This window comes from Pongo pygmaeus, chromosome 9 (genome assembly GCF_028885625.2).
Source record: "Pongo pygmaeus isolate AG05252 chromosome 9, NHGRI_mPonPyg2-v2.0_pri, whole genome shotgun sequence".
NCBI lineage: Eukaryota > Metazoa > Chordata > Mammalia > Primates > Hominidae > Pongo > Pongo pygmaeus.
This window is the reverse complement of record NC_072382.2, coordinates 78,961,286-78,976,512: the sequence shown is the minus strand read 5'-3', so window position 1 is coordinate 78,976,512 and position 15,227 is coordinate 78,961,286. Positions and strand designations below refer to the sequence as shown.

The 15,227-nt window shown below is 46.1% G+C and overlaps 1 protein-coding gene across 1 annotated transcript; it reads left to right on the top strand.

Moving 5' to 3' along the window:
• The first annotated feature begins 1,892 nt into the window (after positions 1 to 1,892).
• Positions 1,893 to 9,462, top strand: KCTD14 (potassium channel tetramerization domain containing 14). Its single transcript, XM_054437852.2, has 2 exons — positions 1,893 to 2,028; positions 7,909 to 9,462. Exons 1-2 carry the CDS (start codon positions 1,936 to 1,938, stop codon positions 8,584 to 8,586), a joined length of 771 nt encoding a protein of 256 aa, XP_054293827.1. The 5' UTR covers positions 1,893 to 1,935; the 3' UTR covers positions 8,587 to 9,462.
• Positions 9,463 to 15,227: the final 5,765 nt, after the last annotated feature.

Genomic DNA, 15,227 nt, shown 5'->3' with positions numbered 1-15,227 from the left:
CATATGTATATATATAAAGGGGAGTTAAAAAAGTAATGGAATATATATATACAAATACATGTGTATGTATATATACCATTAGTTTTATTTTATTATTTTTTTTTTTTGAGATGGGATTACACTCTTGTTGCCCAGGCTGGAGTGCAATGGCTTGATCTCGGTTCACTGCAACCTCCGCCTCCTAGGTTCAAGTGATTTTTCTGCCTCAGCCTCCCAAGTAGCTGGGATTACAGGTGCCCACCACCACGCCCAGCTAATTTTTTGTATTTTGTAGAGATGGGGTTTCACCATGTTAGTCAGGCTAGTCTCGAACTCCTAACCTCAGGTGATCCACCTGCCATGGCCTCCCAAAGTGCTGAGATTAGCGTAAGCAACCGTGCCCGACCCTATTCCATTAGTTCTGTCCCGCTATAGAACCCTGACTAATAGAGTCATTTCTGGTAAATGCTAATGTTAGACAGAAACGAAACGAAACTTAACACCAGCCAACCACAAGCAGCCAACTAACATATAATTAAGTAACTGTGGACTTTTCAACAAAGGAAACCAAAAAAGGAGATTTCATAACTGTAACCAATTATACATATATATACATATATATACACATATATACATATATGTACATATACACATATATACATATATGTACATATATACATATATACATATATGTACATATATATACATATATACGTATATATGTACATATATGTACATATATACGTATATATGTACATATATATACATATATGTACATATATATACATATATATGTACATATATATACATATATATATATTTTTTTTTTTGAGAGGGAATCTTTGTTGCCCAGGCTTGGAGTTCAGTGGTGCAATCTTAGCTCACTGCAATCTCTGCCTCCCGGATTCCAGCGATTCTCCTGCCTCAGCATCCAGAGTATCTGGGATTACAGGCACATGCCATCACACCCAGCTAATTTTTGTATTTTCAGTAGAGACGGGGTTTCACCATTTTGGTCAGGCTGGTCTCGAACTTCTGACCTCAAATGATCTGTCCGCTTTGCCCTCCCAAAGTGCTAGGATTACAGGCGTGAGCCACCATGCCTGTCCCCAATAAAATATCTTGCTTCCACATTCTCCCCATAAATATTTGCCTCTGATGCATTGTCATGGGAACACTTAACCTCTTTCCACCTGGTGTTCCCCAATTCAAGAATTGCCTGTTACTCAAGTACACTCTTAAAAAAGTTTTGTTGATCCTCAGATTTTACATTTTAACACCACCCTACCTCCTAGAGTGCCAGTTTTCTGATCTGTAAAATGGGTATCGCGGATCTTTCACTCCCTAGGACTGTAGGGAATAGAAAGTCTCTGGTTGTCAATGTCAGTCAATGTCAATTCCTTCTGCCTCCCCCATTTCACTACTGGGAACTCCGAGGCCCAGAGAGGGGCATTAACTAATGTCAACTTTAATAACGGGATTCAAGCAATATGTTTAAATAATTTATTCAAGCGTAAAAGAAAATATAGGAAGAGGCAAGTTGCCGTGGCTCAGGCCTGTAATCCCACCACTTTGGGAGGCTGAGGTGGGAGGATCACTTGAGCCCAGGAGGTTGAGGTTGCAGTGAGCCTGATCCGCCACTGCACTTCAGCCTGGGCGACAGAGTGAGACCCTGTCTCTGAAAAAAAAAAAGAAAGAAAAAAAGGAAGGAAATTAATCTATATCAAAAGGTCAGTCCTTAAGGGGTCTGCTCCATTTCTAGGTCTCCAAAGTCAGCCCTTCTCAGGGCCTAACAACTTTTAGAAGCCCCAAATAGACGGACTGTCCATTTCTTTCTGCACTTGGCCCGGTCTCACTGCAAGCCACGCCTGGCCCAGCCCCGTCCCGCCTTGAGCCTCGGTGTCCCCACCTAGGGGCGGGCAGCCAGGGGCACTTCCGCTGGCCCAAGTGATCTGCATGTGGCGGCAGGGCTGCGCAGTGGAGCGGCCAGAGGGCAGGATGACGAGTCAGACCCCTCTGCCCCAGTCCCCCCGGCCCAGGCGGCCGACGGTGAGTGCCAGGCTAGCTGCGTCCCCGCGCCTCTGCCCTCCGCCTCTTCTCTCCCTTCCAGTTTCTCCTGCCCGTCCCTCCCAGACGCCCGAGCTCCCTGCTTCTGGCGCGCTGTCCCCCTTCACCTCGGGCTGGTCGCTGTCTTCTGTCTTTGCTGTCCCTCCTGCTGGGATCACTCTCCTTTCGCGCCTCGGTGTCCCTTTCTGGTTTGGATCTGTCCAGCCTCTCCTCTTTGCCCTTTTGCTTCCTCCCTCTACATTGGGTCTTTAGTTCCTCTCTCTTCTCTCTTACCCCCCGGCTTGTCCTAGCCCACGGCTCCTCCTCTGCCCCACCTTCTCCCCTGCTCCTGGTGAAAGAAGCCCATCCAACCAGCTCGGCCAGAGGATCTTTCCCTCACCTGCAGCCCTCTCCAGCCTGCCGCTGCCCCCTGGCTGGGTCTCCAGCCTGCCCCTGCCCTCTGGCTGGGTCCCGAATCCCTCTGCTTGCCTGCCTGTTTCCCGGCTTGGGTGAGGGGAGTTGGGGAGGAGGATGGGGAAAAGGCTGCGTGCACTCTGGGAGCAGAACATTCGGGTTATCTCCTGCACTGAGAGTCATCCTGAAGACCTGGAGGAAGGGAAAGCAGATCCAGCAGCAGGGCAGCGTGGCTCTCTCTAATAGGGCCATGATCACGTCATTGTTGTTGGTTATTGACAAAGCCACATGCCTAGTGCCAGGACCACCCTAGGTGCTCGATAAATGCCTGAATGAATTACTCTGGAAGTGTAATGCACTGTGCATGATGCCAGGTAGGGCAAGATTGGCCTTGAACAGAATACTGGATGCTCCTGTAAATCAGAGGATATTCCCCTCCCTTAGGAGCCTCACAGAGTTTTTGTTTGTTTGTTAAAATAGAGATGGGGTCTCGCCATGTTGGTGAGACCCAGGCTGGTCTCGAACTCCTGGTTGAGACCCCAGGCTGGTCTCAAACTCTTAGGCTCAGGCAATCCTCCTACCTCAGCCTCCCAAAGTGCTGGGATTACAGGCGTGAAACACAGCACTTGGCCAGGAACCTCACAGTCAATGAAGAAACAGGGAATTGCAAGGGAAGAACTGCCAGGCCAGTGGAAGTATGGTAGTGTAGGACTTTCTGGGATCACAGTGAGACAATCCACCCTGAAGGACTCCCAGAGGAAGTCATCTGAAGGATGAGTGGGGTCAGAGAAAGGAGTGTGGATGGCAAGTGAGTGAGCTTCTGGAGGTGAGGGGGCCTGGCCAGCTCTGGATTGGAGGGGTGGGGAGCAGCAGGCGGTTCTGGTAGTTGATTGCGAGGGGTGAAGTAGCAGCCTAGTTGCAAAGGGCTTCTAAACCTTGTTATGGAGTCTGGAGTTTATCTGGAAGGGAATGAAAAGTTACTCAAGTGTTTAATGCAGGGAGTGACAGGATCAGATTTGTACTTCAGAAAACATACTCTCAGCCAGGCGTGGTAGCTCATGCCTGTAGTTCCAGGACTTTGGGAGGCAGAGGTGGGTGGACCACCTAGCTCAGGAGTTCGAGGCCCGCCTGGCCAACATGGCGAAACCCTGTCTCTATAAAAAATACAGAAATTAGCTGGACATGGTGGCACCCGCCTGTAGTCCCAGCCACTCTGGAGGCTGAGGCAGGAGAATCGCTTGAGCCTAGGAGGTGGAGGTTGCAGTGAGCCGAGATTGTACCACTCATTCCAGCCTGGGCAACAGAGTGAGACCTTGTCTCAAAACAAAAAACAAACAAACAAAAACAAAAAACAAAAAGAAGCTTAGGAACAGGGCTGAGGTCTTGTTTGATAAAGAAATAGAGCTGAAGATGTCAGTGCAGGAAACTTTTTTTTTTTTTTTGAGACACGGTCTCCCTCTGTCACCTAGGCTGGAGTGCAGTGGTGCAATCTTGGCTCACTGCAACCTTTGCCTTCCGGGTTCAAGCAATTCTCCTGCCTCAGCCTCCCAAGCAGCTGGGATTACAGGCATGTGCCCCCAGGGCCCAGCTAATTTTTTGTATTTTTAGTAGAGATGGGGTTTTGCCATGTTGTCCAGGCTAGTCTTGAACTTCTGGCCCCAAGTGATCCTCCCACCTTGGCCTCCCAAAGTGCTGGGATTACAGGAGTAAGCCACTGCACCCAGCCTATTTTTTTGAAGCATCTGGAAATTAGCTTCAGAAAGGATATTTGATGTGATTGGATCTGTTAGACTTTCAGAGCTGGGGAAGCTTAGAGTTCTTTTGGTCCATTTTGCCTCCCTGTTTCACAGATGACTAAGCTTAGTTCCAGAGAAGGAAAGCAAAGGGCCCTGGGCACATATCTAAGTATTGACAGTAGGGGGCAGGATGTTGGGAAGGATGGGGGTGAGGCACCCCTACTGTGTTGGAGTCATGCTAATACAGGTATCATCTCAGCTCCAATTTCATCACATCCTAGCTGTGTGACTTCTCTCTGAGCTTTCCTTGCCTGTAACATGGGGACATTAGGAGGATCTGGGAGCTTTCAGTGGTGTAGGAGTAATGAGAACATATTGGTCCATTCAAGGGTTAAAGTCTGAGCTTTGCATTTAACTGCGTGCTTTACAGAGGTGACTTCAGGGTTAACCAAACAGCCCTGCCAAGGGGCCTTGAGGTTTATGGGAGAAAGAGTCAGAGGTTCTGGGCTTATTTTTCTCGGCTGTATTGTTTGGCTGCTGTCAAGATGCATCCTCTCCTGTGCCTTCTCCCTTCCAGTCAGCAGAACTGTCACCTGGTAGGAGATGTTGTCATGGCAATCAGATTTCTCCAGCAGTTCGGTTGCCTTTGGTTCTCTTAACTCCAGTACTTTAATCTTAGAAGGAGAGCCCACAGACCAGTTGAGAATGAGGAAACACCTAAATCAGACTGAGGGACATTCCTGAGCCCTGTCCCCATCCCCATTCTTGTGGTTAAATCTTCCCTTTAACACTACGCATCTATTCCGCAGCAGCAGCCATCACATCCCTTAGGAAAACTTCTCTGACAGCCTCCAACCCACATCCACAAAAAGACCTGACCCCTCCTACCTTTGAGTCTTCCCTCTCAGCACCTACATGCTTAAGCCATCTGTTTCCCTCTCTCACCTGTGAGTTCCTTGAAAGCAGGGACTGTGTCCTGTTCTTCTGTTTGGCACAAGGTTTGCATGTAATAGGCCCAACATACATTTTGTTGAATGAATGAGTCACTGAGGGAATGAAGAGTGAAGGTATTAGAAGACTGAAGGTAATTTATGTAATGACTAAGAGCTCAAGCTTGGAGTAAAACGGACCTGAGTTCAAATTCTGACATCATCACTTAATAACCAGTCTTAGTGCTCAGCCCAGGGTCTGGCACAGAGAGGTGGCCTCTAAAAGTTTTGTTGAACAACCAAACTTAACGTGCATTTGCACGCACTTCACAGTTTATGAAGCAGTTTTACACCCACAATATGTAGAGTTACCGGCCTTTTCATTACGAAGAATATTCCTGTTATTATTTAAGTCTCATGGGTCTATATTTTGAAAAACGTTCATCAAACAAATTCCATTTTTGCTGGGCGTGGTGGCTTGCACCTGTAATCCCACCTGCTTGGGAGGCTCAGGCAGGAGGAAGCCTTGAAGCCAGGAGTTCAAGACCAGCCTGGGCAACACAGTAAGACCCGTCTCTAAAAAAACTTTTTTAAGCAGCCAGATGCAGTGTTGAATGTCCTGTAGTCCCATCTACTTGGGAGGCTGAGGCAGGAGGATGACTTGAGCCCAAGTTCAAGGCTGCAGTGAGTTATGATCATGCCACTGCACACCCAGTCTGGGCAACAACAGACCAAGACCGCATCTCTTAAAAAAAAAAAATTCAATTTTCTGGCCAGGGGCTGTGGCTCACGCCTATAATCCCAACACTTTGGGAGACCGAGGTGGGCAGATGACTTGAGGTCAGGAGCTCGAGACCAGCCTGGTCAACATGGTGAAACCCAGTCTGTACTAAAAATACAAAAATTAGCCAGGCATGGTGGTGCACATCTGTACTTGGGAGCTTGAGGCACGAGAATTGCTTGAGTGTGGGAGGCTGAAGTTGTAATGAGCCAAGATCACATCACTGCACTCTAGCCTGGGCGACAGAGCGAGACTCTGTCTCAAAAAAAAAAGAAAAGAAAAAATTCCATTTTTAAATCAATCAAGGGCATGTCAACTGTTAACCAGAACTTCTAATCTATATGGAATAAGAATGTTTGTCCCCAACTCCCAGCACAGGATGTGGATACATAATAAATACCCAAGAAATTCTTCCCGAATGAACACATGTATGGTTTCTTTAGTCTTTCTGAAATGTTGGAATTGTCCCTCCTCCCTCATCCCCAGCTTTTATTATATCTTAGATCAGAGCTGAGCATCCCAGGTTGGAAACTCTTGACTTCATAACAACTCCATGTCCCCATTTTACTTTCTTCTTCTTATTATTTTTTTTTCAGTTGGACTCATTCTGTTGCCCAGGCTGGAGTGCAGTGGCATGATCTCAGCTCATTGTAACCTCTGCCTCCTGGGTTCAAGCGATTCTCCTGCCTCAGCCTCCCAAGCAGCTGGGACTATAGGCACGTGCCACCATGCCTGGCTAATTACCGTATTTTTAGTAAAGATGGGGTTTCACCATGTTGGCCAGGCTGGTTTCAAACTCCTGGTCTCAAGTAATCCACTCACCTCAGTCTCCCAAACTGCTGGGATTATAGGTATGAGGCACCATGCCCGGCCTTTACTTTAAAAAAAATTTTTTTTCCTTAAATCTATTTAAAAAAACAACAGAGATGGGGTCTTGCTATGTTGCCTAGGCTGGTCTCCAACTCCTGGCCACAAGTGATCCTCCTGCCTTGGCCTCCCAAAGTGTTGGGATTACAGGCATGAGCTACTATGCCCGGCCAATATCCCCATTTTATAGATGAGGAAACTGAGGCCATAAGAGGGAAAAAGACTTGCCAAAGGCCACAGACTTTGGAAGTATCATTGCTGAGACTTCCTTCCATGGCAGCCTCTTCTCATAACGTTCTTCTGTTATTGTTGTTGTTATTGTTGGTTTTTTGAGACAGAGTCTTACTCTGTCACCCAGGCTGGAGTGCAGTGGGATGATCTTGGCTCACTGCAGCCTCTACCTCCCAGGTTCAGGTGATTCTCATTCCTCAGCCTCCTGAGTAGTTGGGATTACAGGCACATGCCACCACACCTGGCTAATTTTTGTATTTTTAGTAGAAACAGGGTTTCGCCAAGTTGGCCAGGCTTGTCTTGAACTCCTGACCTCAGGTGATCTGCCTGCCTCAGCCTCCCAAAGTGCTGAAATTACAGGCGTGAGCCACCGTGTCTGGCCTCCTCCCATAACATTCTATGACCTAAAATTAAGATGCTTGAATGGGTATTCTTTTTTCAAGCAGAAACCTTTCTTCCTCTTTAAAATGCCCACCCTCGGCTGGGCACTGTGGGAGGCTGCGGCAGGCGGATCACGTGAGGTCAGGAGTTTGAGACCAGCCTAGCAAACATGGCAAAACCTCGTCTTTACTAAAAATACAAAAATTAGTTGGGCATGATGGCAGGCGCCTGTAGTCCCAGCTATTAGGGAGGCTGAGGCAGGAGAGTTGCTTTAATCGAGGTGGAAGTTGCAGTGAGCCGAGATTGCACCACTGCACTCTAGCCTGGGTGACAGAGCGAGACTCCGACGAAAAAAAAAAAAAAGCCCACCCCCTGGAGCAACACAGCATAAATATAACCCTCTTTAGTAAGATGGGCCTTTCACTAGCCGAAGCCAATCATTATGGCTCCCCTAAGTTTTTTATCCAGTTATTCTTTGGATAAAAATAAGTAATGAGCTCAGGGGAGATGGCGTGTTGGTTTACTCTGCCCCTTGTGCCCCCAGATGTCTACTGTTGTGGAGCTGAACGTGGGGGGTGAGTTCCACACCACCACCCTGGGTACCCTGAGGAAATTTCCGGGCTCAAAGCTGGCAGAGATGTTCTCTAGCTTAGCCAAAGCCTCCACGGACGCGGAGGGCCGCTTCTTCATCGACCGCCCCAGCACCTATTTCAGACCCATCCTGGACTACCTGCGCACTGGGCAAGTGCCCACACAGCACATCCCTGAAGTGTACCGTGAGGCTCAGTACTACGAAATCAAGCCTTTGGTCAAGCTGCTGGAGGACATGCCACAGATCTTTGGTGAGCAGGTGTCTCGGAAGCAGTTTTTGCTGCAAGTGCCAGGCTACAGCGAGAACCTGGAGCTCATGGTGCGCCTGGCGCGTGCAGAGGCCATAACAGCACGGAAATCCAGCGTGCTTGTGTGCCTGGTGGAAACTGAGGAGCAGGATGCATATTATTCAGAGGTCCTGTGTTTTCTGCAGGATAAGAAGATGTTCAAGTCCGTTGTCAAGTTTGGGCCCTGGAAGGCGGTCCTAGACAGCAGCGACCTCATGCACTGCCTGGAGATGGACATTAAGGCCCAGGGGTACAAAGTATTCTCCAAGTTCTACCTGATGTACCCCACCAAAAGAAACGAATTCCATTTTAATATTTATTCGTTCACCTTCACCTGGTGGTGATCCTCAGGAGCAGAGACTGTTGAATTCTGGCATGGCTTATGAAATTAAAAGTTGCCATCAAAGCCATTTTCTTTTAATTTCACAAACATCAGGCAATTTCCAGGGTTGGTCTAGAGCCTTGCCACTAAATATTGATCTCTCGTTGAAGGACTTTGCACTCCATTGCAACTGACGCCACTATATTTGCCTAGCAACTTGCAGCTACTTCCTCTTCAAAGCGTCATGTATCTCCCAGACCCTTCTCTTGAAGTCCAATAACAAAGCCAAGTAAGAATGTTTCAACAATGCATTGGCAAGAGATGTGAGATGACAACAGGAACATACAAGACACTGTGAATCTAGATGTTCTGACCTAAAGATGTAGTCTACATAGCCCCAGCTTGGGGTCCAATCCATCTATCTCTGGCATGTGCCTTCATGTAGTAGGTGCTTTCCTGATCTGCTTTGCGAGATGCTGTGGGTGCTAAAACCTCAGAGCTGTCCTCTTCTCTAGAGTGGAGGTTTTCAAAGTGCATCATCAGCATTACCTGTGAACTTGCTGGAAATACAAATCCTCAGGCCCCACCTCAGACCTACTGAATCAGAATCTCTGGGGGTTGGCACAGCATTCTGATTTACCAAACTCTCCAAGTGATTTTGATGTATTCTAATTTTGAGACCATCTCTAGAAAAGAATTGCTACCTCTTGTATGGAGGTACAAAAGACTGACCTCTTACATCAAGGAACTTCCTTTCCCAGAGCTCCTCATGGAATCAAGCTGAAGTCAGTCTTCTTCTGAGAGCACATTCTTACTCAGTTTTTTTCCTCTGTCCTACGCTGCTTCCCTCACTCCCCTTCTCCTAAGAGCACTCCATCAATAAATCACTTGCACGAGAGTCTCAGTTTTGGTTCTGCTTCTCACCCTAATACAGGACTTGTCCTCTAAAGGAGGATACATGTAGACATTCATTCTTCTCCAAGTCCAGGTCTGAATTAGATGACCCCCTTCCCTGCAGAGTAGCTTGATCAGCTATGTGGGTTGTCTGGGACCTTCTTGGGACATAGGGTTTCTTTCTTGGGACCAAAGGGTTTCTTGGGATACAGGACTTCCAGTATGAAGACTTGGAAGTCTCATCAGGTGCAGCGGCTCATGCCTGTAATCACAGCACTTTGGGAGGCTGAGGCAGGCAGAGAACTTGAGGTCAGGGGTTCAAGACCAGCCTGGCCAACATGGTGAAACCCCATCTGTATCCCTGTTTTCATACTACTGATAAAGACATACCTGAGACTGGGCAATTTACAAAAAGAGAGTTTTAATGGACTTACAGTTCCACGTGGCTGGGAAAGCCTCACAATCACGGTGGAAGGTGAAAGGCATATCTCACATGACAACAGACAAGAGAGAGCAAGTGCAGGGAAACTCCCCTTTTTAAAACCATCAGATCTCATGAGACTTATTCACTATCACGAGAACAACACGGGAAAGACCTGCCCCCATGATTCAATTACCTCCCAGAAGGTCCCTCCCACAACACGTGGCAATTCAAGATGAGATCTGGGTGGGGAGACAGCCAAACCATATCAGTGTCTCTACTAAAAATAAAAAAAAAGTTAGCCAGGTGTGGTGGCACATGCCTGTAGTCCCAGCTACTTGGAGGCTGAGGCATGAGAATCGCTTGAACCTGGGAGGCAAAGGTTGCAGTGAGCCAAGATCTTGCCACTGCACTCCAGCCTAGGTGACACAGGGAGAACCTGTCTCAAAAAATAAATAAACAAACAAATAAATAAATAAATAAATAAATAAAACCAACTTGGAAGTCCCAGGCAAGCTAGAATGAGTACTGCCTACCCAATCTTCTCTCACTTTGTTTCTTTTCCCTTTGGGACACCTCTTCTGTTGTGACAGATCTGGAAGTGACCTCCTACTCAAGAGAGACCATGTGTACCTATAAGAACCTGGCTTTGCCTCCTGATGGGATAACCACTGTGTCTATCCAGACCTTTCACAAACCACTGAATTTTTCACTTTATGATACCTTCCCCTCCTGCAGTGTCATGTATATTTCAACCAATGTCCAGAAACTTTTCTTTTGGGTTAGAATCTGACTCCTTGAGGATACTTTCAGTTTTCTGTTCCTTGCTATTTCTTCAAAAGGCTGAGCAGCTTTCTCTAATACTTACAACTGACAACAGTAATTCATCCCATCCCTTTGAGAGCTCCAGGTTTGGGCCTGTTGGGTTGCTCCTATGCCCAAGTATTTTAAACATATTGTCCCTCGCCCTTGAGAAAAAAGGTCTAGTCTCCACGGTATGAGAACTTTCTAGGCCAGGCATGGTGGCTCACACCTGTAATCCTAGTACTTTGGGAGGCCAAGGCAGGAGGATTGCTTGAGCCCAGGAGTTCAAGACCAGCCTGAGCAACATAGTGAGACTCTGTCTCTATTTTTAAATTTTAAAAATAAAAGAACTTTCTGTCTCCTCTTATTGCTAGAATCTCTCTGAGTCTCAAATGATAATAAAAAAGTCTCTTCCAACTTTTACCAACAGGTAAAACCACATACCTGTTCTCCCTGAGAACCTTACCAATCCCTTTATAGTTGTCCAGGTTGTATAAGGCAGTATGAAGAGCAGTGGTTCTCAACTTTGGCTGCACATTAATTAGAATCACCTGGGATGAGTTAAAACACGCCAATGTAGGGCATACCCAGACAACACCTGAAACAAATCAGAATTTCTAGAGGTGGGGCCCAGGAAAGAATATTTTTTAAAGCTCCTTCAGATGATTTCATTGTGCAGTTAAGGCTGACAACTGCTGTAGAGTCTCATTAACTTCAGGCCAATAGCAGTTCGCTGGTCGACCCAAACCAGGGGTGACCACTCCTCTTCATTGGTATGGACCCCATTCTAATTACCAACCTGTTCTAATCTATGGTGCGTATCAGGGCCAGAACTAGGCTTCTCGCTGGCCTCACTTTAGTCTTGCCCTGGTGCAGATATACATGATTACATGAGTTTTAATAATCTCAGATGGGGAAGGGTGCAGTGGCTAGCACCTGTAATCCCAGCACTTTGGGAGGCCGAGGCAGGTGGATCACTTAAGGTCAGGAGTTCAAGACCCACCTGGCCAACATGGTGAAACTAAATTTTCTACTAAAATACTCTACTAAAAATACAAAAAAATTAGCCAGGTGTGGTGGTACATGCCTGTAATCCCAGCTACTTGGGAGACTGAGGCAGGATAATCACTTGAACCCAGGAGACAGAGGTTACAGTGAGCTGACATCATCCCACTGCACTCCAGCCTGGGCGACAGAGTGAGACTTTGTTTCAAAAAAAAAAAAAAAATCTCAGATGGGACTCCAAGAGGGATTTCATCTGCTTATGAGTACAGGTTTTCATATGTTAATTCCCCAAATAACTTTTCCCAAATTTTTTATTTGGAAAGTTTTCATATATACAGAAAAGGTAAAAGAGTAGTATATTGAATTTTTTTCTTTTTTGAGACAGGTTCTCACTGTGTTGCCCAGGCTGGAGTGCAGTGGCACCATCTCGGCTCACTGCAACCTCCACCTCTTGGGTTGAAGTGATTCTCCTGCCTTGGCCTCCCAGATAGGTGGAACTAGAAGCATGCGCCACCATGCCGAGCTAATTTTTTAATTTTTAGTAAAGATGGGGTTTCACCATGTAGGCCAGTCTGGTCTTGAACTCCTGACCTTAGGTGAGCTGCCCACCTTGGCCTCTCAAAGTCCTGGGATTACAGGCATGAGCCACTGCACCTGGCCCATATTGAACTTTGTACCTAGCTCCACCAGTTATTACTATTTTGACACATTTATGTGATCTCCTTCTCTATACACATGCATATATATATTTATAATCGTTTGCTAAACAATTTGAAGGTAAGTTGCAGACATTAACATCCCTCCATCTAAATACTTCAGTTTACATCTCCTAAGAATAACACAATTACCATTATTTCTTTTTTTCTCATTCCTTCCTTCCTTTCTTTCTTTCTTTTTTTTTGAGTCAGAGTCTTACTCTGTCACCCAGGCTGGAGTGCAGTAGGACAATCACAGCTCACTCCAGCTTTGACCTCCTGAGCTCAAGCAATCCTCCCACCTCAGCCTCCCCAGTAGCTGGGACTACAGGTGTGTACCACCATGCCTGGCTGATTTTTAAAATTTTTTGTAGAGATGGGGTCTCCTTATGTTGCCCAGGATGGTCTCCAACTCCTGGGCTCAAGTGATCCTCCCACCTTGGCCTTCCAGTGTTGGGATGACAAGTGTGAGCCACCACACTCAGCCCACGTTATCACTTCTTTAAAAATTAACAAATCTAGGCTGGGCATGGTGGTTCACGCCTGTAATCCCAGCACTTTGGGAGGCCGAGGCGGGTGGATCACTTGAGGTCAGGAATTTGAGACCAGCCTGGCCAATATAGTGAAACCCCATCTCTGCCAAAAATACAAAAATTAGCTGGGCATGGTGGTGTGTGCCTGTAGTCCCCTCTACTTGGGAGGCTGAGGCAGGAGAATTGCTTGAACCTGAGAGGTGGAGGTTGCAGTGAGCCAAGATCGTGCCATTGCACTCCAGCCTGGGCAACAGAGAGAGACTCTGTCTCAAAAAAAGAAAAAAAAATTAACAAATCTAAAATATTACATGTAATGTATTATTTTGACAATTGTTCCACAAATGTATTTTATGGTCTTTTTAAAAAATCCAATCAAAGTTCATACATTACACTTGGCTGTTAGGTTTTCTTCAGTTCAGAGATTCTCACCTTGGCCACATTTTGGAATCCATCAGTCAAGTAGCCTTAAGAAATATGGGCTCCATCCCTAGAGACCTTAATTTAACTGTTTTGGGTGTGGTCTGACCATTGGATTTTAAAAATCTTCCTCAGGCATTTCTAAAATTCATCAAAATTTGAGAAAAACAGCTTTAGTCTCTTTTAGTCTATAACAGTCTCCCTTTTTTACTTTGGTATTGATCCAAACTTACTTGATGCACTAAGTCCATATCTACTTGGCCTAAGAACTTTGACTTCCCTCTCCATCAAAGTCTTTTTCAGCTGCTTCCGGGAGTCCTTGGGATTGGTGGTGGTGTACTTGTAGTGTGAATCATTCTTTGTTCCAGCCTTTTTTTTTTTTTAAATCATTACCTTGCTCTAGGCTAATCAGTACCACTGGCCCATTGTTCAAATTGCTGCATTTCCTGGATCATGATTTTCCTAGGGTCTATGTAGAACTACCATCAATGGACCTTACTGGTGGGATTTTTCTTCCTCTTTATTACTTTGGTCTGAGCATGGACACACCATACTAATGCCAGGGATAATATGCATCAACATTTAACTAAAGGCTTGGGGATTATATATAGAAAAGTTCCCGACTGGCTATTCTATGTGATTGCTCTGAGCACAAGACCTTTGGTATGTCCTAAGAGGGTCCCATATCAAGCAAGTAGTGTTACAACTACTTCCAGGCTTACCAAAAAGCTACCTCCTTCACCAGCTCTAGGGTTGCCTCCACACCTGGCGACACGAATGCTTCCCAGAGTGGCTGTAGGCTGCTTCACTGCTCAATGATAGAACCGCATAGCCCTCTCCCACTTTGACTTTGGGCTTGGCGATGTGACTTGTTTGCCAATGGGACATCAACAAATATGACACAAGCCAAGGCTTCATAAGCATTTGTGCATGGGGCTTGCTCTCTTGGAATGCTTCCACTGCCATAAAAGAAAACCAGGCAATTCCACTGGAGAAGTTATGAGACGGGGAATAGAGGAGGCTATCAAGCCCCAAATAAACTACCAGATGACCCAGCCGAGTGAGTGACCCCAGGATTGCTCAGTGGAGACCTGCCCGAATTGCAGAATCATGAGTAAATAATGATGTTTTAAACCTCTCTGTTCTATTGATGATTGTAGTTTGCAATAGAAAAATGAAAAATAAATAAATAAAACCCCTCTATGTTTTGGAGTGGTTTGTCATTCACTAATAGAAAATAGATGCACTTCATTTTAACGGACTTCACCAGAAGTCCCAACCAATGACATCTGTTTACATTTTGTTGGCTAGAATTGTGACATATGGCCACACCTCTACACAGTATGCAAGAGAGACTGGAAAATGTAATTGCTTTTGTGTTTATGTGTGTGTGTGCTGGGCACAATACCATCTCCAGACAATTGTGTTCTTTAAGAGAGAGGGAGAAAGTGAATATTGGAGATGTAACCAGGAAGCTCTGCCATACCTATATAGAGGTTCAAATCAGCTCTTTTGCTGTTTTTAGTAGCTTACTTTTTTTTTTTTTTTTGAGACAAGATCTTACTCTGTCACCCAGGCTGCAGTGCAGTGGCATGATCTTGGCTCACTGCAAACTCTACCTCCTGGACTCAGGTGATCCTCCCACCTCAGCCTCCCAAGTGGCTGGGACCACAGGTGTGTGCCACTATGCCCAGCTAATTTTTCTATTTTTAGTAGAAATGGGGTTTCGCCATGTTGCCTAGGCTGGTCTTGAACTCCTGGGCTCAAGTGATCTGCTGCATCAGCCTCCCAAAGTGCTGGGATTATAGGCATGAGCCACTGTGCTCAGCCAAGAGACAGACATTTGAAGAAAGCTTATAATGTTAAAATTAGGAACAAACAAATGGCCAGGCAC

Coding starts and splice junctions, on each gene's coding strand:
- KCTD14 (XM_054437852.2), top strand. CDS start 1,936: ATGTGGCGGCAGGGCTGCGCAGTGGAGCGGCCAGAGGGCAGGATGACG. Junction 2,029..7,908: donor CCCGGCCCAGGCGGCCGACG/GTGAGTGCCAGG, acceptor TTGTGCCCCCAG/ATGTCTACTGTTGTGGAGCT.